The sequence below is a fragment of the Lepisosteus platostomus genome, chromosome 12, assembly GCF_059453375.1.
Source record: "Lepisosteus platostomus isolate fLepPlt1 chromosome 12, fLepPlt1.hap1, whole genome shotgun sequence".
Taxonomy (NCBI): domain Eukaryota; kingdom Metazoa; phylum Chordata; class Actinopteri; order Semionotiformes; family Lepisosteidae; genus Lepisosteus; species Lepisosteus platostomus.
In genome coordinates this window covers 8,202,302-8,224,893 of record NC_142622.1, presented here as the reverse complement: position 1 = coordinate 8,224,893, position 22,592 = coordinate 8,202,302, and the positions used below count along the sequence as shown (strand labels likewise).

General features: G+C 43.8%; 1 protein-coding gene across 1 annotated transcript; it reads left to right on the top strand.

Annotated features, from left to right (window-relative positions):
- The first annotated feature begins 271 nt into the window (after positions 1–271).
- LOC148651004 (V-type proton ATPase subunit C 1-A) lies at positions 272–22,245 on the top strand. Its single transcript, XM_088600750.1, has 13 exons — positions 272–439; positions 6,532–6,706; positions 7,508–7,575; positions 10,946–11,031; positions 11,420–11,514; positions 11,632–11,723; positions 13,238–13,336; positions 16,010–16,078; positions 18,867–18,959; positions 19,123–19,216; positions 19,857–19,954; positions 20,754–20,880; positions 21,569–22,245. Exons 2-13 carry the CDS (start codon positions 6,575–6,577, stop codon positions 21,662–21,664), a joined length of 1,149 nt encoding a protein of 382 aa, XP_088456876.1. The 5' UTR covers positions 272–439; positions 6,532–6,574; the 3' UTR covers positions 21,665–22,245.
- The last annotated feature ends 347 nt before the right edge of the window (positions 22,246–22,592 follow it).

Sequence of the window (22,592 nt, the reverse complement as noted above, 5' to 3'; positions counted from 1 at the left end):
AAACTGCATGCAAAACGTAGGAGATTAAAGGGATTAAAGTTGGACCATTAGACATGGCTTGGTACTGTCTCTATTAAAACGTGTTTTAATACAAGCATGATGAGAGGGGCCATCGAAGGAAATATTCCAGCAGGTGTCGCTGTAGAAACCTACAAAGAATAAGCAGAGTATCGCGTCTATTCGACCTCCGGTCCAGTAGATGTCGCTAAAGAATTTTCCCAGGACTTTCCTCCCCTCCCCCCCTCCCCCCGGGGAGGGCACATGCGCAGTCAGGTGTGCGCAGAAGTTCTGCTTCTCGTTGGATCAGCTGACTGTGAATGTGATGCTCTCTGGAAAGACCTGAAATGAAAAACTGATTGACAATTATGAATATTAAATTGTAACCATCATTGCCGCTGATTGCCCCGTGGATAAACACACGTTTTCACGCCCGACACGGGTAAGTGTATTATTGTCGTCCTGCTGCTTTCGCAGCGATAAACTGATAACAGCAATGTTGTTTTTGATGTTGCAAGGTGAGGAGGGGTTAATACTTATTATACACAGCATAAAATATTCATTGATTTTCATTCAAGCGAAGGTATTGCAGATTTAGTAAATACCCGATATCATTTTTTTATTTTAGCCTTTTGATGCTTGCGTTGCTAGCCACAGCGAGCGACGAATGGCTGTTTCTTAATGTTGGAGAGGCCGTGCGCAACCCGAGATTAAGGGTTAACGCATCGTCGTCGGTGTGCACCAAAAATGAGATTTTTCTTTTCAAACTCCGAATCTTTTGATATAAACTCCGCATTTCTGTACGTTACCTATTTATCTTACACTTGCGTTTTTTTATTTCTTAATTTGGACAGATGATACAGTTTAAGGATAGCCTTAAACGACGGTTTAATATTGAAAGTACAGATTTGTTAGGTGAAGAGCACAGACGTACAGCTACAAATACCATTGCTCTTGCTACCGCCAATAAGCACAGCGTTCATAGTCGTCTTGTGGGTTTTGTCAGATAGGATAATGCTCTGACGCGAGATTTTTGGGGAAGTGAAAAAAATCTTAAGTGTTGCAAAAGTGGAATCCTAGGATGTCAGCCTGAAGTGTGCTTTCTCGTTTAACAAACATCTAGGCCTGTCAGCTGGGTCTCAAGAAATGGTTTTAATCACCATCACTTCCAGGAATCGCTTATCCAGTTCAGGGTGACAGCGGTCTGGAGCTGTCCTGAGAGGGAATGGGCACAAGGCAGGACACACACTGGAGTGGACACCAGTCCATCACAGGGAACACGCACACACAAACCAGCACCAGGGGCAGTTTCGCTGGAAGTCCATTAACCTACCAGCGTGTTTTTGGAGTGTGTGGGAGACCCATGTGAACATGGGGCGAACATGCAGACTAAATAAGGACCTCAGCCCAGGTCCCCAGTGCTGCAAGACAGCAGTGCTATTGCTAATCACTATGGCACTGTGCTGCCCTTGAAATGATCGAAATATTTCTCATTATTATTAACAAAATAAGAAGGGGCCTTAGATATACCACCTCCTTATTCAATTGGTAATTATCTTACTTTTTGACTGTAAATGTATTTTATATGCCCAAATTTCAGCCTTGTTTAGTGATAGCAGTGTTGTAGAAATTTAGCAGTACCTTTTTGTTAACATGTTGAAATTGTTATGAATGAAACTTTTCACTTTTTAAAGAATATATGATTGCCACAATTCCATAACCATTTGAGGTAAAAAAATCTCCCTTTTTTAAAATGGTTTCTGTCAGTAGTCTTCTGTTGTAGGGACAGCCTGAATAGGATCTGGACTTAGGATAGGATTCTATGGAATATTTAGCCAACACTGGAATAGCTAAGCGAGGACTGTGCCTCTACACTCTGTGAAGACTACTGCCGAGTAAGGTGATCTGTAAGACCTGGTGCATTGTGGTCCCACAGGACCGGGACTCAACGCTCTGTAGAAAATAAGGATTATTATTAGTTTTGGTTATAGTCAGGATAGTCCACTGGTTATCAGTCCGAGTTGTGATGGAGTGCTGTACCTCCGGGAGTTCATTCATGCTTAAAACTATATGATTTACAATTATTTCTGCATGCAGAGTATTTAATATTTTCTGCACTTGCTAATGCTGATCTTGCTTCTAATGACACAGCTCTTAGTAGGTGATCAGTTTCTAAGGAACAGTAACAAGTGGGAATGAGGAACTATCAGACACTCCCACAGTGTTTTTTTTTTCTGCTGAAGGGCAGTTGGTGTCATGTCAGCCAATGCATTCCAACGATCAGAGTCCTTAAACTCTGGATTTGGCAGAGTGTTTTTTTTTTCCAATTGGGAGACCCTACAAGGCGCTTTAGGAGCTGAAGGTAACTATAACAAGACACCTCAAATAGACAATTGGAATGAATGTGGTCGCAATTGAGAATGTGGCTGGAGAGAAAGCCAGAAGACACCACGGCCAGTCAGGAACCAGAATCAGAATCGCTGGATTAGAACATCAGCTGTATGAGTTGGATTTCAAGCTTTATCTCTCAACACGCTGTCTAGAAGAGGCTAGACATAGCAGAATAGACACCCATATTTGGAAAGGGTGTGCCTCTCATTGAATGCTGCAGAATACCAGTGGGGTTCATATTGTGGTGCTGTCCTTCACTTGTTTTAAAGGCTGCAGTGTGCTTGCATATTGCACCCCCAGTTCCTAGCATAAGGTCTGTGTGGAGGAAGTGGGCTTGAGGGATCAGCTGAGGGGAGCTCACACACGCTCATTAAGGTTCATGTGACTGGCCAGGACGTGGAAGAGGACCACTGCGCCATTTCTGTTGGGCCAGTCGACTGACTGCACTTGACTTCCTTGGAAAAAGACGTCACTCCTTTCTTAATATATCACGATTCCCCCGGGGGGGGCTTTTGCATGTCTGTGGCGGTGAACATTTGTCTGAACGTGAGAAGCATTTCCTGAGACAGTGGTGCAGCATCTCGTGCTACCTCTGGGGACACTGTGGGGGGAAAATACACTTCTGTGCTGTGGCCTGACCACACAACCTCACGACCTGACACAACATGATTGGGAAGAACTCAACCAGTGCGCTCTGTATCTGGTCCTGAGTAGTAACTAGTTATTTAAATAAATAGACCAAGTATCTAATTGAGAGGGCGGGTGAGACAAAGTCAGAAGACAGTAGTTTGAGACCCCTGACCTAGGTCTTCATATTAGGTATGTTACATACTGTAACTAGTTCGGAGATATACAAATGTTATGCATTTGTAGTGCATGTTCAACACAGAATGAAAGGCTTTAACCTTTGCTTTAGAGGAGACTAGTGTCATTTCACTGCAGTCATTTTTTTTAGAATTCAGAAAATGTGGGCTTTTTGTATTTTATATCACGTCAGCGAGATTAGCAGAAAAACTTGACAAATAACTAGGTTTTAACACTGGATCAAAATGTGAAATAGTTTGACAGGGTCCCGTTATAACAAGGCATGCAATAAGAATGCAGATCTGATTGTTAATTGCATTGTGTTTGGTGGTGACAGTGGGATGTCACGGGATGAATGTATCCGGATTAGGTTTTTATCTGTGCTCCTCGGTTGTGATGGCGTGCGTGATGAGTTGTTCTACTCCAGGTGTCTGGGTGGCTGCATGGAGTCATGGCAGTGTGGATGGTGACTCAGTGAGCACCACGCTGACCTAAGGTTGGAAAAGAATAATTAAGCTGCTAAACCTCATGTGAGTTATATATAGAAGAGAAGAGTACAGTATTTTATATAAGTACATTGAAAAACTGTAATGGCCAGCAAGTGGCAAAGGAAGGGTAATTGATTATAGTTTTACGAGGACATAGTAAACTACGTTTCCCAACATGCTAGTGGCAAGCCTAGTATAGCTCCTACATGCAGTATGAACCGATGCAATATTAATGTGTGTATGGAATCAAAAATGTTTCTTTAGGATGCACAGCATGTTGCTCAGCTTGGACATGAGAAAGCTTTGCGGTCTCGGAAAATGTCCGTCATCATGTCTTCTAACAGGGAAGCATTTTAATGCGTGTGGGTGGGCAGTAGCCTAACTTTCCCAGTAGAACAGATTGAAGACTTAAACTGCAGTGAGGCACGTTACCGGACATTAGGTTATCAAAGGTACTTAAACAAGTACTTTTACATATTCAGGATTAAAATAATTGGGAACTTCACACCTGCTTGTATTTCTAATCAAGTATACTTGCGGTGTTAAGTCACAAACCCTTAGGTGATGTTGGAACAGGTCCCCTGTACTGGGCCTGTTTCATTCTAGAAAAGCGTGATGTACAGTGTATTAAAATGACACCTAAAGAGTGAGACACATATTCAAACAAGGTTTTCAACAAATGTCCTAGACCATTTCCCATGTCCTTACCTATGTGTGTAACAAACACAATAGAAAGTTTGCTTTCTTACAGCCTAACTAAAAAGCATAAGACTGTAACACAGAAGGCATTTAAAAACATTTTTACATGCTTTAAATGAAATATTCCCAAAGAATAGAAGAGTTTTTAAGTGCTTTGTTAAATTGAAAATCTGAGAAAATTCTTAACATTTTAAAATAGTATTTTGGCTTAAAAAGACACTCACACAATGTCAAATCCCTATGATTTGTGCTAAAAGACAACTTCTCTCGGTAGTGGTGAGCTTACTTGACGCATGTTTAAAATTGTTCCTTCATAAATTATGGATGTGTTTGTGAAATGATGCGAATCGGGGAAACCTAAGGTGGGGAGGAGGTGAACCAAGAGCCCTTTATACATCTGGCGTCGCATCATTATGCACTGAAAGAGTGAAAGAGAAGTGTCCAGGTGGCTCGTTTAGAAGGTGCCTCCAGCTGCAGTCTGTAGTGCCGGTTCGTGTCCCGGCTCTGCTGCTGATCTGGAGTCTCGAGTCCTGAGACCTCTGGGTGCAGTCAAGGGGTTTCACCTTCTTACCACTGTCTATTACTCTCCACTCATGGGGGTCCTGGGCTGTGGAGGTATGGAATCATTTTCATAGAGGGAATGTCAGCGTTGGATTAACACATTAAAGATCTGACAGCACCAGCACCACTCCAACACTGTTCCCCCCAACCCCCACCCCCCCAAAATCAGATCTAGTAAAGCAGTTTGCATCATCTGCGGTGTTGTTTTCTCATGTCTGGTTTGATTTTCCTGTGTGATTGCCTGTATTCACTTATTATTTACTGTGGTGTCTACTTAAAAATCCCAGGGCATTTCTCGAAAAGAGTAGGGGCGTAACCCCCGCGTCCTGGCCAATTTTCCCATTGGGCCTTTCCACTCATGGCCTCCTAATAATCCCCAACTCTGAATTGGCCTCATTACTCTGCTCTCCTCCCCTCTGAGAGCTGAGTCTGGGGAGCGAACTGGTGCACTATGGCTGCTGCTGCATCAGGTGGGGCTGCACATTGGTGGTGGTGGAGGGGAGTCCCCATTACCCGTAAAGCACTTTGGGTGGAGTGTCCAGAAAAATGCTATATAAGCGTTAGGAATCATTATTATTAGGAACTACTCCAGAGAGACCAGACAGCTGAAGGACTACCATGAGGAAATAAACTAAGATTAAGAAATTCCATGTTGCGCAATCTTGCAACAAATCATCATGTGGTATCGTCATCACCAAATGACCTACCACAGCCACAGCCATGTGTGTCAATACTGCTTCTACAACAGTAGCAGATCCATTTAAGCAAAGTAGTCTAAACATGTACGTTTCATTTAAGACACTCAGCCTTTGCATGTGGTTATGTCGCCTTGGCAAAGCATTCTGGGAAGCCGAATACCCATTGACACGACAAGGCATCAATGCACATCTAACTGTTCTGAACGTAACATTGAATTGTCAAACATCAGAGAACACCATCTCTTTCTGCTTATGCAAATTCTACCAGTTTAAATTTCTCTGGTCAGTGCCTCAAGATCAAGACGCTGCCTGAGCCAAAACATATTTGGACTGCAAACTGCAACATAACAGTGTGTAGCTCACATCAAATAGCCTTCACAAGCAAAGGGCTTTGACTTATATGCATTAGTCTTGGTATTCAGGAGAAATGGTGTTCTTTTTGTATTCCTGGGTCTTTATGCAGGTGTGGTTCTGCTTGTATATCAATCACAGGGTGCTGTATCAGCATGTGACTCTGCTGTGATATACTTCATTGCAGTTTTTGTCTGTGTTTCCGTAACAATTTCCAAGATGCCTGGAATTATTTTCTACAAGAAGCCATTTATCCAGCTGTATTTATCTATGCTATTGTTTCTTCATTGTGAATATGCAGGTTAAGTTTAAAAATTAAACGTCTCTCCCGGCTGCTTGACCTGATTACTGGGGTGCCCTGGGCCTTGAGGGGGATTGTGACCCAGTGAAATGATGTTGCATTGTTTTGTTTTCTGCAAATATAACCAAAAATCTATTCCTAAAAAAGGCCTCAGGTTTCCGGATTTACCTATTTATGTTAGGCTTGCACCAGTGCTGTTATTTTCTCATCCCTCTTCAGCAAAGCCTGTTTGATCTTGCAGTTGAACCCATTTCTCCAGTCCCCCGTGACCACCGCCTGCAGCCATGACTGAGTTCTGGTTGATCTCGGCCCCTGGAGAGAAGACCTGCCAGCAGACGTGGGACAAGCTCATGGTGGCCACCACTCGAAACAACAACCTCTCTACCAACCACAAGTTCAATATTCCCGACCTGAAGGTGAGCAGCCAGCGCCGGCCCGAGAGCCTTCCTGCAGACAAAAGGCCATACGAGACGCCCTGATCCCGTGGGAGAATTGGCTATGCATGAGGAGATCGCCACAAAAGAAATCCCACTGTGGCTGGGTGACATCCATTTGTCACGCAACGTGACAACCTAAGCTTGCTTTTAAGAAGCAGTTTTAGAGGAGCGTTTCCCTCTCGTTCCAGTTTTGTATAAATGTATACTTGACTTCTGGGATGTTGCATTCTCTTTAACACTATCGAGAACATAAGAAAGATAAGACTTTGGCACAATGTGGGGAAGACCCAGTCTGGCTTGGGCGCTAGTAGCTTGTTAATCCATGGTTATCGTCCAGTGTTCTCTTGGAAGGATCCTTAAGAAAATTTGCTTCCAGGAGGTAACTGGGCAGCTTGCTGCACAGCACCATGATCCTTTGTGTAAGGAAATGGGTCGTGACTCCTGACCCCAGGGTCATGGGGTTCTCTGGGCTGACTTTATCAGTTCCTGTCAAAGCCTTTCAAACATGTGTTGTGTTAGATGAGTTGATCTAAAATAATAGCCATCATAATGGAAGGATTTGGCTTTTTTAGTTTCTGTTTGGCCTTTTACATGCTTGTGTGACTTTTCCCTGCAGTGTGCTGTGCAACTCTTTTTAAAAGGATTGACTGGCTTTAGCTAAGTGGAGGCTGTTCATTAGTCTGACATATGGGATCCAGGGTCATGATTCATTCAGATTGCGCTGTCAATACGCCCAGTTGTTTGCTACCAATGCATGAGTAAATTATTTATCTTTCGCAGGTGGGAACATTGGATGTCCTGGTGGGATTATCTGACGAGCTGGCCAAACTTGATTCTTTCGTGGAGAGGTAGACTTTGATCAGATCTTACTGCCTCTGTGTGCATTTTTCAATGCTTGGGTTTGTCCCATACCGTTAAAACCCTCTGCCTTGAAAAGACCTGTGTAAAATTGATTCATACAAACATTTCAAACATTTTACTACTAAAACCTTTTTACCACAGTTTTACTACAATCATTACTCTGCTGGAGGGTAATCAGAACTGTTTAATTGTGAGATCCCTTGAGATGATGCACTGAGAAATGAAAGGTGCTACATAAAATAGCAATTACTACTGCTGTTATTACAAAAGAGGGAGGGATCCACATTCTGTTTTAACAGTAATGAGATCAGTGAAAAATACTGGACTTCCTTGAAGGTATTAATTACTGCCCATTGACGAGCAGTGGTCTTCTAAGCTCATGTTAGGTTCTTCTTTGGCTTTTTTTTTTTTACAAGCTTCTTGAGTTACAAATAAGTATGGCAGTAGTTGTAAAACTGTTGTCTTAATGAGGTAACTGTAATGTATGCTCACTGCTTTTGAATGGCTCCTATCAAGCATGCCTTACAGCTTTGTGCATTTTTACAAACTTGATGGGATCAACCGCCAGTGCTGGCTGTGGTTGAAGAGTGCAGATCTTGCAGAAACACACAGGAAGCATGATTCAAATTTAGGCCAAAATGGTAAGGCTGTCCAAATTGCATTTCTGGTGGCAGCGCTTCACTGAACATAGTGCTGTTGGGCCAGACTTAATACTTTTGTGACTGGCTGTGCTTATAGAAACAATAATACATTGAAAGAGGTGTCCATATTCGTTTATCCAAGTGGATTAGATTATCACATACCATTTTTGGCCTCGTTTGCAGTGTTCAGTTATGCCGGTGGATTTTTTCTTTTTTTAACTCAAATGTGGAATTTCACAGAGCGGTGCAACTATTATATACCAACTGGCTAAAGTTAGCAATTTGCTGTGTGGTGACATCGGTGTTTTTTTTTCTTCCATAATATTTAGACTGATGACAAAGGGCCGCTGGAAATTTTAAAGGTCTATTTTTAACATCTGGACAACTTTATGCTCATAAATCACACTTACAGTACATCTTTTCCTCTGTGATGATACAGACTGGTAGCGTGTGAAATGCCTCTCTCTCTAAGAGACCGATCAATCCCCCCTCTCCTTACTGTCCTGGCTAGAATATTTGATCAGGCCTTTTTGAAAATACACATTGTACAGAATCCTTTTGATTTATGCTTGGATTCCTTTTGACACCTTCAACATATGAAGTATCCAAGTCTTTTTAGAAGGAGGTATCAGAACAAATAAGCCTGAAGTGCCAAAAGTAGAAATCAAAGGAGGTGATTCAATGTGCCATCCATTTGGGTTTGCACTAAGGCACAGAAGATTTGGTATGTTTTTCCATTGATTGTCTTTTTATAAATTCTTCCCTAAAAATGGTCTAATATGTTTAAGACAGCTTTTTTCATCTGGGTAACCTCATGTAAATCTCAAAGCTGGGAGTGATGACTCCCCTGTGGAGTGTAGATCATCGTTAAATTATTCCGATCTCATTAAAAAAATAACTAAAGTGAGACTCTGCTCTGGACAGTGGAAACTTTGACATTGCTAGGCCATGTGTCACCAAAGGAGATAAGAAACGCTACATTTTCGTGTGCATCTGTCCAAGGAATTCAGATTTCCCCAGTCATTTTTGAGCATGTTGTCCATGGGCATCTTTGCATACATTTTGGAAACAGGTTGCTTTTTTTATTGGATATTCCTTGTTCTCCATGAATACTTTCAGTACATAACAGGGATCTTGGCCTATCAGGGCAGTGTAAATGGAATTAGCTTCCTGGTTTCACTGCAGGTTAAAATAAAAAATGATTGCGTGCCAACACATTCTCTCCCCTGACATTGCTGAATCCCATCATATCCTGATGTCAGGAGCTTCAGACGTCCCAGATCCACAGGGGAGGAGGAGCAGGCATGGAGGGGCATATCTCACTGTGGACTGTACGATGCCTCCTGTCATAGCTGTCCGAATCCTTCCTGACGGTCCTTTGGACCATCAGTGGTGGGCAGGGGGGACTGTTCTGATTTTAAAAAATTAAAACCTAAAAAAATGGTTCACAGAAAAGTGAGCAGATTCACAGTAGCTTCCAGGTTTTCTTTTTTTTTTTGGTATCTTGCTCTCCTGGAGTACTTTCAACAATTAACGGAGATCTTGGCCTGTTGTAGTGGTGTTGTAGTGGTTTTTCGCGACCATATGAGCAAGCCGCAGGGCTGGGCTGTTGATACCGAAGGCCTGATGTGCCATGTCCAGCAGCTTGCACCAGAGACTACCCTGCGGAAGAAGCAAGAATTATCCAGCACACCCACAACACTGCAGACATGACCCGTGTTGCATCCGCACGGAAAGCTCTGTGAAATACAGGCGGTTTCCTAAGCTTTGGAGGAGGACCCAGGAGACGTTTTTGGTGGACAGGCACCAAAAAATCGGCAGGGAGATTCCTTTTCTCTGAAGGGGGATTTGGACTCCTTGTCAGGGTCAGGGAGACACTGGTCTCTTAGGGAGACAAACCATGGCTGCGACAGCTGTCTGTGGATACCTTTTAGTTGCGAATGATACAACCCTAAAAGTATACACTGTACACGACTTCATATTGTCAGCACAGGCATTTACAAAAACAAATCCCAGAGGGCAGCTACCCTCACGCGCACTGTGGAAGGTGGAGAAGCTTCCATCCCTCCGCCATGTCGGGTTGTCACGGCGGCGGCTCTCCGCTGCAGCTCCATGACGTGAACCTCATTCAAATGCAAGAGCCTTGATCAATGGTCTCGATTGTTTCCATTCATACTTTTTGTTTTGGGGAACATGTCAAAATCCGATGCCCAGAGAAGTTCAGACAGATCGCGGAAAATGCTGAGTTGACACCCCAGGTTAGGGTTAGGGTTAGCATTCACACACTACTTAGACAATCGTGAGGTTCAGCGCTGGATTTTGGGGCCCAGGTCAGGTTTAGGGATGAGTGTTTTTTTGCTCCTTTCTGAATGTTTTTTCTCCGGAAGCTCTCTGGGGCCTGGATGGCGTAGTGCAACGCTTGGTAATTGTGTCCCTAAACTATGTAGGTCGGATCAAAATTAGTAACCAGGGATTATTGAATCTCATTCAAATGCAAGAGCTTTGATCAATGTTCTTGATTGTTTCCCATTCATACTTTTTAATTTGGGGAACATGTCAAAATCCGATGCCCAGAGAAGTTCAGATACAGACGGGGGGTCTCTAACATCCTTCCCCAGTAATGAAGGGGCCCTGCGTACGGCACCAGCCGACGAGTTATCCTTCTCCTGGTCGTGCTGATCAGACGTCGATTTTTTTTTTCCCCACCCATCTCCAGCGTGGTGAAGAAGGTGGCTCAGTATATGGCCGACGTGCTGGAGGACAGTCGAGACAAAGTACAGGAGAACCTGCTGGCCAGTGGAGGTAGGACTCTCAGCACTGCCCGTTACTGAGGGCACTTCGGTGACGGTGAAGGCGTGGTAACCGCGCTGGCCTTGTTTTCAAAATGCCTGTGTCGAGAGCTCATGCAAGCAGAGGTCTGGAGTAGATGACATAACGCTGCAACAGAATACGCTCCAATAAGGAGGCAATTCAGTCAGTGTTGCTTGTTTGGCTTTATGTAGCAAATGATCCGAGCGTCTTTCCCTGCATGACTGCTATATGCGCTTTCACAGGAGCTTCACTGTGATGCTGCCAGTCCACCGGTACTGCAAGTGAGATCTTCATGGTCAACTCCTAGAATCGAGTTTTAGGGAAATGCATCTTGAAAGCATTGGCTAAAAGTGATAAAACCTTTCATTTTTCCCCCTAGTGGATTTGGTCACTTACATCACAAGGTTCCAGTGGGACATGGCGAAGTACCCCATTAAACAGTCACTGAAAAACATTTCGGAAATCATCTCCAAGGTGAGTCTGGCTGTATAAAGCAGCCTGGTGGTGGCGGTTTTGGTAAAGAGGTTGACTCTGGATATTATTGCTTCATGTTTTCTCATGTCGGTCCTATGCTCTTCTTGTGCTTTGCAGCAAGTAACACAGATTGACAATGATTTGAAGTCAAGAGCATCGGCCTACAATAGCCTGAAGGGGAATCTGCAGAACCTGGAGAGAAAGAATGCGTGAGTACTTCAGGGCGGGCTCTTGTGACCCGAGCAGAAAGCTTCACACTGCTCACCCCCAACACTGATCGCATCAACGTCGCCCCCCACTGGTCATAGACAGGCATTAACTTCTGTATACTCGACTCTCTCTCCCATCACTGAACACAGACAGGTGTTAACTCCTGTATACTCGACTCTCTCTCTCCCATCACTGATCACAGACAGGTGTTAACTCCTATGTACGCGACTGCTCTCTCCCATCACTGAACACAGACAGGTGTTAACTCCTGTATGCTCGACCTTTCTCTCCCATCACTGAACACAGACAGGTGTTAACTCCTGTATGCTTGACTCTCTCTCCCATCACTGATCACAGACAGGTGTTAACTCCTGTGTACTCGACTGCTCTCTCTCCCATCACTGATCACAGACAGGTGTTAACTCCTGTATGTTCAACTGCTCTCTCTCCCATCTCTGATCACAGACAGGTGTTAACTCCTGTATACTCGACTCTCTCCCATCACTGATCACAGACAGGTGTTAACTCCTGTATGCTCGACTGCTCTCTCCCATCACTGAACACAGACAGGTGTTAACTCCTATGTACTCGACTGCTCTCTCTCCCATCACTGATCACAGACAGGTGTTAACTCCTGTATACTCGACTGCTCTCTCTCCCATCACTGATCACAGACAGGTGTTAACTCCTGTATACTCGACTGCTCTCTCTCCCATCACTGAACACAGACAGGTGTTAACTCCTGTATGCTCGACTGCTCTCTCCCATCACTGAACACAGACAGGTGTTAACTCCTATGTACTTGACTGCTCTCTCTCCCATCACTGATCACAGACAGGTGTTAACTCCTGTATGCTCGACTGCTCTCTCTCCCATCACTGATCACAGACAGGTGTTAACTCCTGTATACTCGACTGCTCTCTCTCCCATCACTGATCACAGACAGGTGTTAACTCCTGTATACTCGACTCTCTCTCTCCCATCACTGATCACAGACAGGTGTTAACTCCTGTATACTCGACTGCTCTCTCCCATCACTGGTCACAGACAGGTGTTAACTCCTGTATACTCGACTGCTCTCTCCCATCACTGAACACAGACAGGTGTTAACTTGTTTATCGACTTTTATTGTGACTTAATGTGTAATACAATTAGTTGTGCGTATTTTCTGTGACAATTAAATGTTAGTCACTTTTCTCTAACCATTAATATTGCCTTTATCAATGTCTATATTTTTGTTTTTCAAATTTTATTCTTTTGTTGCCTATGAATGAAAGGAATGTGTAAGGGGTTTTAGGCAAGTGTATTGATGCTAATTAAATTGCCAACTATGAACTTACGATTTGGTAAAATGTCTACTGATCTATACTTTACAGAGTGGAGTTCTGCTAGAAAATAAACAGATTTAAATACAACTGAAAATGTTCAGTTCTTTATTTTTTTAATTAAGACAACTGCAGTGTTGGAAAAACTGACAGCAAAGCCTTTTGTTGTACCACACTTTTACCACTAGGGGGAGTTTGTTAACGCGGAGTCTGGCTGATATCGTGAAGAAAGAAGACTTTGTATTAGACTCGGAATACCTCATAACCTTGCTGGTCGTTGTTCCAAAGTAAGTAGACGTCATATAATTGTGCTTTTTTTAAATGTTAATATCAAATTAAGATTCAACAGGAAAGAAGGACCATTTCAAACACTATAATTTTGCAGACAGCGGCTAAAGAGCTATGGAACGAGAGCTGTTACAGAAGCCACACTTTCTGCTGAAAGTTTTCCTTTATAACATCGGAGTCGTTAAGCACGTACCATCCTGCTCACTTTACATCATCAGAAAGCCTCTCGTGTCTCTAAGGGGTTCAAAAACCAGGAGGCAACAGGAGAAGGGCTGGGTCTCACCCAGACAGGGTGGCGCAGTGGCTGGGTGGTCTGGACTCGTGACTGAAGGGTTGTGGGTTCGAATTTCGGGGGAAACCAGAGCAAGAATTCCACCGGAATGAAGTTGCAAAATGAAGTTGCTTTGCATAATGTGTCTGTCAAATACATTAGTGTTGAACATTTATTCCTTTCTAACAAGAAAAATGCAGAGAGCATCAACGCTGTACAGACCCATGGGACCCATGCAGGCAGCTGAAATGTTTCTTTGCTCTTCTGACTGAAGGAAATGAGGAATGAATCATATTCATGGCCATGCGGGGACCACTGGGTAGCCTGTACAGTGTCAGACGTGCATGCATCTGCAGTTTTATAGACGTTTATGCTATTTCAGAGCGTAATAAATTTGTTTGAAATAACAAATAGGTTTTGTTAATCGGTTCAAGCGCCTATTGTTTTGTTAATAAACCATAATAATAAACAGTAGGTTCACAAACCAATTATTTTGTTTAAAGTGTTTCCAGCTACAATGTTCAGTTATATGGGTTATATGGGTGCCAGCAGCCATATCACCCTGCAGCTCACAGCTGGCAACCCACTTAAGCTCAGCAGGTGTGAGCCTGGTCAGTACCTGGATGGGAGACCTCCTGGGAAAAACTAAGGTTGCTGCTGGAAGAGGTGTTAGTGGGGCCAGCAGGGGGCGCTCACCCTGCGGTCCATGTGGGTCCTAATGCCCCAGTATAGTGACGGGGACGCTATACTGTAAATAAGCGCTGTCCTTCGGATGAGACGTAAAACCGAGGTCCTGACTCTCTGCGGTCATTAAAAATCCCAGGGCGTTACTCGAAAAGAGTAGGGGTGTAACTCCGGCGTCCTGGCCAAATTTCCCATTGGCCCTTACCAATCATGGCCTCCTAATAATCCCCCTCTGTGAATTGGCTACATCACTCTGCTCTCCTCCCCACTGATAGCTGATGTGTGGTGAGCGTTCTGGTGCACTATGGCTGCCGTCGCATCATCCAGGTGAGGCTGCACACTGGTGGTGGTGGAGGGGAGTCCCCATTACCTGTAAAGCACTTTGAGTGGAGTGTCCAGAAAAGCGCTATATAAGTGTAAGCAATTATTATTATTATTATTATTATTATATTATTCCTTATGTGTCATGCAGTGCCAGGAAAGTGAAGAGATCTCTCCTTCTACAGGGTTTTTCTGGTCTCAGAGCTAAAGACCTGCAGATCCAGATAAGCGTTTTTAATTTCAGCTTGTCTATTAGCTCATTTAAAATCAGCTGTATAGGGTAGAATTAATAAAGGCCATTAAGCTGAAGTCTGATTTTGAGCATTGATTTTATGGAGGGGATGGCTTTGTAGAAAAGAGGATTTAGTGCCCCCTTGCGTCTAACAGTGGAACGACAGAAGTCTGGGTGACAATCCAAGCAGCTCCTGGTTCTGGTGTGCTGGAAGTGTTGCTGGTTTTCACAACATCTCAGATTTTAATTACTCAAATGACTCAATTAGGTGAAAAAATTCCAATCAGCTGGTTTTAGCTCTTCATCAGGTGCTAACTGAAAGGTTCCTCTAAACCTATCATGTTGTGTCATGTTTTGAGAAATTTTTGAAATTGTGTTTTTAGTCCCATCCCCGGTTAGTTTAAGAAGTGAATTATTTATTAATAAACCTGTTTGAACCAATTTGTCTTTGGTGAATGCTTCCTGGTTTGTAAGAGCTAAAGTTTAAAAGTAACGTGTGTACCTGAATTACCTTGAGAGATGAGAACTTTATGTAGGTTTACGTTCTGGGCAGTTTATAGAATCTTGGCACATTCAGGAATGAGACATGTTTGTCTGGGGTTTTGGTGTAATTAATATAACTAAAAAGAGCCTACATCCAGGTTGTTGTAGGTGGAGTTTATTTTTGGCCTAATTATTCTGTTTTGTGATTTTTTTCCTTTTTTTATTGATGTTACCAAGCTGCATGAATACGAGATGACTAACAGGCTAAAAACAGCCGTAGGATCCAGTGTAAACATAAATCCTTGTTAAGCAAACTGTTACATTTGTAGCAGATATTCCTACAACCTTTTCAAGCCTCTGTTTAATCTGAAGGTGGTTCATCTTTGCCTTCATTAACTTACCCTACTAGTTGTTTATCTGCGTAAGTACACTTCATTTAATTTGTTTTCCAGAAAAGTAATTGAGATCTTATTTAACAACTTATTTTCTTGTTGTCTGCTTCAAAATCTGCTCTTTGCCAGTTAAAACAGTGTCTCTCAGCTGCTGCCTTACGGTTCTGATGAATTTCAGACAGCTTTTCACTTCATTTAGCTTTCTTTGGAAAAATTATTTTTCTTTAGACTGCAGTGCAGTGGTTCTTGAGAATTGCCTGTGTTTAATTTCCTTGCTTACCCCTATCAGGACAAGTTACGCTGACTGGCAGAGGACATACGAGACCCTTGCCGAGATGGTGGTTCCTCGGTCCACCAAGTAAGTAGCCTTTAGCTTTTACCTGGAGATCCACATTTTCTCTCGCTCCCAGTAAAGTCAAAAGTTTCAAGGTGAGCAATTCACAGCTGCCCCAAAAAGCAACACACAGCACCGTGGGTAGGGCATTTAAATCCTGCTCATGTCGGGCAGGCGAGTCTAAGGCACATCTACTGGAAGTCATACCCAAGAGCCAGGATTTCCTTATGCTGAGACTGCTGAGAATTTCTGGGCAGGGTTAAACGGGCCTGTTGGGAATTTCGGCAGAGAAGCAGGAGAGGGCCCTGTGCAGATTCCGCCTTTCTTGAGCTCATTACACACAGCAGCACAGTGCTGGGGCTGCCCCACAGGTCACACAGACTGCTGGCGATCTCCCGCTCTTTTGTACACGGTACACGCTCATGTGGTGCGTGCCAGGTTGGATTGTTTCAGACTCGGGTGGTTCTCGTCCTGTTCTTTCGAGCCGATCTCTCTGCGGTATCACACGGGGCATGTGTGGCGTGGGGGCGGGACTCTCGATGGAGAGTGATGCATTGCTACAGCTGAGAGGAGTGAGTGCTAATGAGACTCGGCTGTGGGAGGGCTTTAAGAGCACAGTGAATACTTCCTAGAGATCTCGGCGTATGTGTGACGCGTGTCCTAGGATCCCGAGGAAGGGGGCCGTGTTCATGACCCCTCTCGGAGGCGAGTGCACGCAAAAGTAGAAGAGAGTGCGAAAAAGTTCCCCAGCAGGCCGTGAGGGGCGGACCTGCCTGTTTTTACGCCCACTCTGGTGGCCACTACCCCCGTGGCATCACAACTCCTTCTCTTGACCGCCTCATTAGGACCAAATCCATTACTGCAGTTTTTATAAAGCCAGTTCTCCTCAGACTTCAACAGACTTAGAGGCATTTTGGTCGCTGATACAGGCAGTTTATAGCTAAATTAATATAGTCCAGTAATTATCTCCTACATTCTTCAGCACACTTAAGCAGCGATGCTACAGCCTTGATTGTGCTGGTGTGTGTGTCCCCCTTCGGGGCCATTCCCCTAAGACAAAATAATCTCTTATGATTCAGCGGTACGTGTTTTGCGGCAGTCCCTTCAGCATGCCCTGGGTCAGCCTCAAGGCCTCTGTCTAGTGGGACGGGCCTGGAGCACGGTCCGGCCCGCCTCAGCTGGCTCTGTCAGCAGTCCTGGAGAGTGAGCCCCGCAGCCCTGTGACGACACCCCATCTCCTCCGCTTCGTACCTGTGCTCATTACCCAGGGTTCATGGCCGTCAGTGATAATGGAGACCTGCACCGACCTGTACACCAGGAGCCTCCCCTGCAGGGGTCTCTCTGCTGCAGCTGTTGCTGTGTTGTGGCCCTCTTGGCCAACGGGTGCCTTTCAGCAGAAGCGGAAGCAGCAGGCTTAATTCTTCCCCTTCGGCAGCTTCAGTTATTCACTCGCCACAGATGCCCTCTGTGGGTCTTAACGGTGCTGCTGTGTCAGGCCCCTTCTACATCCTGGGAACAGCTTTGGCAGTGACAGTGTGTGAACCTCATTCAGGGCCTCAAGCGGCCAGGCTGGAGCTAAAAGATCAGAAATGACATTGGAAATTGCCAAGGTAAACGCTTTAGCACTACTGTTGAAAAACAGTCTCTTTGTACTTATTGATTTAAAAAAGAAATCTGAAATCTCTGGCAGAGATAAAATTGAATAGATAGTTTTTCCCCGAGCGTCGCCATTTGGGACTGATCTGTCCATTCACTGACGTTTTTCATGTTGGTGAGGATCAGATAAGTAAGAAAGGAGCAGCTGACCCGTGTGATTAGAAGACCGGGTATCTAAGGAAACAGATTGAAGTTTCTCACCTGTTCACAGCTGACAAATGCAGTTTTTCCTGAGAGAGAGAGAGCTCTCCATACCGCAAAGTCATAATACAGCAAAAGTCAGTAAGAAGGTACAGTACCAAAAGGGGCCTTCAGTCTGCGCTACTCAACGTATTTAATATCTAGCAGGAGGAGCCATAATAGACAAAAGTAATCTTGTTTGTCTGTGATCAACTTGCCATGTTGAAGGATGCTGTACATTAACGAAGCTAACTTGCTGTTAAATTCAGCCTTTGCTCACATGCAGTCTACTGGGAAATGGAAAAAAATGCAAGTACTTCAGAGCTTGGGGAAATTCTGTGAATGTCTCAAGATATATACATTTCAGTATGCAGCCTGCAAACATGGGCTTGAATTCTTGTCACTGAGTATTGTATGGAATACAGACTCCATTTGGTTACTAGAGGATTTACATAAATATTAAGCATGATGCTTTACACATAATATTCAGTTTATCAGACTTCTTTAAAGCACTGTGGTATTTTTTGAAAGTCCTTCATTGAAGGTGCAGTGTTTGATATTTTTTAAAACATTTAGAATTGCTCCAAATATTACTATTCAGATTTTATCCTTTTCAGAGGCCTTCTTTGTTTGGGTATTTTTTCTGTTAATTAAAGTACATGACATATTGTGATCATAGCATTGACATTAGCCTAGAGTATTTAGAAGAGAATATGCAAAAGTCTTTGTTTTGCTCCTTACAGAATGCAGTTAGTGAAAAATCATACAATATACATCAGAAATTGTTTTGTTGGTCATCAAAATATTAACAATTATAATTTAAAACGCTGATGGTACCTATTTGGAAATTTCTTCAAGATGGTGTGTACAGTGGTTGTCATATTTCTGTTTTCACCGGCGTTCACCTGCACAAGCAGTGTTAAGGTCTAGTTTGTGTGAAATGTGATGTTAACCTCCCCGTCACTCTTCCCTGAAGTCTGCTGTTTGAGGATCAGGAAAGTGGCCTGTTCAGTGTGACTCTGTTCCGGAAGGCTGTGGACGACTTCAGGCACAAGGCCAGAGAAAACAAGTAAGAGATCTGTTTGGGGGTTTTCAAGGTTTCAAAGCCTTTTGTTACTGTCTCTAATGGGTGTGGGGGGGGGTTGAAGTGCCTGGAATGTCTGCTTACCAGCCAGGCCATTGAAAGAAGCACAGGCAGCCTCTTCAACCCAGCTGACTGCATCACGTTGCAGGTTCACGGTGAGAGACTTTCAGTACAACGAGGAAGAGATGAAGGCAGACAAGGAGGAAATGACACGACTCTCCACCGACAAGAAAAAGCAGTTTGTATGTATTTTGGTGTTTTCTGCCTCCTTAGTGGCCTGAAATGCACTAATGTCCCCTTTTCCAAAGCCCCTCTAAACAAACTGCTTGTGAAGTATGCTGCTCTCCTGTGTGGTGATTGCGATAACAGAGGTGATGATGTGAGAGAAACTGGGCTGCTCCTTTTGCAGTGACTTACTAATAAACGTTCAGAGCCCCCAAAACAACTGTTATCCAGTCAGCAAGCAGTACCACAGTTTTTCCACATCCCTTCCCAGATGTTTTCAGCTGTAGCGCCCTCTGATTTTCCCCTTGACCCCTTGGCTGTACATCAGCCTACAGTTACAGGGGCTAGGGAGTGTTATAGCCTGTGAAAGCAGTAGCAGGTGAGAGTAACAGCAGTACCGTAGTGTAGTGTATTTGGAAAAGCCCTCCAGCTGTGCCTGCAGAGATGGAACTAAATCCAAGGAGTGAATTTTATTCTAGAAGCTTTGACTTAATATTTTTGTGCTTCAGTCCATTGTTCATTTGTTAACAACTTTGAATATCCACATGTCACTTGTGACGTTTGTGATGCACACAGGGAAATGATTCTCGTGCATCCTGATGGAGCTTGTTCTCCAGCAGAACCAGTGCTTAGCTTGGTGTGCTTGACTTTCCACAGGGGCCTTTGGTTCGGTGGCTCAAGGTCAACTTCAGTGAAGGTTTTATCGCCTGGATCCACATAAAAGCACTAAGGGTTTTCGTGGAGTCTGTCTTAAGGTAAAGACCGTGCTCAGAGCGTTGCAGCTCTGTCCTCGCAGTGGGAGATGCTGAAGGATGTGCCTTTGGTCCTGTAGCTGGCTCTTCTTTTTGCAAGGCAGTACCTCACAACATTATGCATCCCACAACACTCTTGTGTATAGAATTCCACACATACACAAAACCGGCCCCAGCACATTTTTGAAACTTACATCAGTGTGTACTGTGACGGTGGAATTGATGAGAGACGCCGTCAAAGTTGAGAAAGTGAACTCGTGTCAAATGCGCTTCCGCAGGTACAGTCTCGGAGTGTGGCCTCCGTCTCTCGTGTTTATACTGAACGTGCCACACCACACATTGCCTACTCCACAAGACTGATTTTTATATATATAAATGTTGAACCGATTTTTCCATTATTCTCACGTGCAACTTCCACAATGGGCCACGGTACACCTGTAGAGAAACATCGTTGTCAAGCAGTCTTGACAATCGCCATTGACAATACAGTCCCGCTGGTGCCTTAGGGAAAATTAACCATATGTTCTTACAAAACTTCATTAAAGGATTTCAGTGTGTTTTAAGTTTTATGTGCAAAGTAAATGTTTCACGTGGAAGTAGTTTTAAAACCGAGAGCAGGGGGCAGCTCCTTACCCCCAAAGGTTGCGGGAGGCTGGAACAAGCTACCTGGCCATGTGGTTAAAGGCGCACGAGACCCCTTGGAGTCTTCATCTCGCTTCTTGGCCTTTCTGGTGTTCTTGTCTTGGTCGCCACGGCGTTTCCTAGCCGTGACTTGGGGGCTGAGGTGCTCTTGTGTGCGCAGGTACGGGCTGCCTGTGAATTTCCAGGCTATGCTGCTACAGCCCAGCAAAAAGACCATGAAGAAGCTGCGGGAGGTGCTGTATGATCTCTACAAGCACCTGGACAGCAGTGCAGCCGCCATCATCGACGTGAGTGACATTCTGGGACAGGGGGGGGGCGCGGTGCAATTCCAGTCACTGCAGTGTCGCTGCCTGCAGCGCAGACTCGCGACTGCGGTGCTTTCATCCGGGGGGGAAAGCCTTCAAGCGGACTTTGTCTAGCTGATTGCAGTATCATTATGATCATAAGAAATTATGATCACCTAAGAAAGAGGTTTTAAGCCTAATTGAGGAGGTCCTTAATTTTAACCCTGAGCTTTTGTCTAATCCTAGTTTTAACATCACTGTATTTGTGTTTTCCAATACAGTTATTTTAGTCCTGTCCTGAAGTCCTATTTTTGATCTAGATCAGAAGTGCTGATTTTTTCCATGTACAGTATATGGTGCTCATTACCTGTGTTGAAGTGTGACAAATGGCCTGTTGTGATCTTTCCGTGACCTCCCGCCAGTAAAAGCTCAGAGATGTTTTCACCTGCTGTGCTTTTCCCAACAAGCTCGCTCTTGATTTGAAGCTAATGCTGCAGTTGCCAAATAATTGTCTCTTTCAAACATTCGGTTCTGTGTTTGAAGAGACAATTATGTGAGATTCCCTAACTTGTTTTTTCAATGCTTTGAAGCCAGATGCCTTCAGTCTCCACCCGGTTACCATGAGTGGTTTTGGTAATAGCTGTACTGGGTGAACGAGCTCGTCGTCACCTCTTTCTTTGTTCCGATGCAGGCGTCTATGGACATCCCCGGCCTGAACCTCAGCCAGCAGGAGTACTACCCCTACGTGTACTACAAGATCGACTGCAACTTGCTGGACTTCAAATAAAGCAGAGCTCCCTCTCGCACTCCCTCCTAGATGTCGTTTTAATGTTGACCGCAGATTAACCGAGATACCTTTAATTGACCTCTAAATTGTTTTAACTGTGGGTTAATCCACTTTGGCATCTCTAGTCGTTGTGATGAGGTAAAACCTCCTTCTGTCGTCTTGACAGGGGAAGGGGGGCTTCTGTATCTATTTTTGTTTTTTTTTTCTTTCCTTTTTTTTAAACTAAAAAAAATCAATCAAGGTATATAAATATGTGCTCAAAGATGATAAAATCTATTTATGGTCAGGTATTTAAAAAAAAAATCATTCCTCACATTCCTCATCTGTGTAGTGCTGTGCAGTAGCTACATCTGTGGGTCACTGTTCTTGAAACTTCTTTATCTGAGGGCCTTTTTATCCTTTTATTTCATTTCAAGTGTGTGGTCCATCCTATAGGTAGTGCCCCCACTTCAACAATGAATCGTGTTACAGGAAAGCAATATGTGTGTGTTGTCTTATGATGTCTGTGTATATTTGGTGTTTAAGGAAAAAATGTACAAGCACTATATCATGGAAAAAAATAAATAAGTAAAAATGTAAAATGTACCCTTGATTGTTTTATTTCTGTTCATTTAAAAGGGCTTCTCCATAAACATCTTTACGCAATTATACACTTATGTTAAAATATTTTGTAAATCACTTCTTAGTGCCTGAATAATCAAACAAATACCTAAAATGTTTGCTTGCTCTCTTCAAAGCCCTTCACAAATGTCATATAAAACATCTGTTTAACATAGTTGCATCTTGTTGCTATTATGCGGTCTCAAATCAATGTCACCTGAGTGTTGTTGTAGGTTTTGCTTTTGTGTTCTCTCTCGCAAGGCACAGACCGAAAAAATATCACGCGCTGGGTTTGAGTCAACAATGCCCATTTAATTAACCTTTGTTG

What these genes read in the sequence shown, in the direction of transcription:
- LOC148651004 (XM_088600750.1), top strand. Translation starts at nt 6,575, where the DNA reads ATGACTGAGTTCTGGTTGATCTCGGCCCCTGGAGAGAAGACCTGCCAG. An exon ending in TCAATATTCCCGACCTGAAG is followed by an intron (nt 6,707 to 7,507) that starts GTGAGCAGCCAG and finishes TATCTTTCGCAG; the next exon opens with GTGGGAACATTGGATGTCCT. An exon ending in TTGCTGGTCGTTGTTCCAAA is followed by an intron (nt 13,337 to 16,009) that starts GTAAGTAGACGT and finishes TACCCCTATCAG; the next exon opens with GACAAGTTACGCTGACTGGC.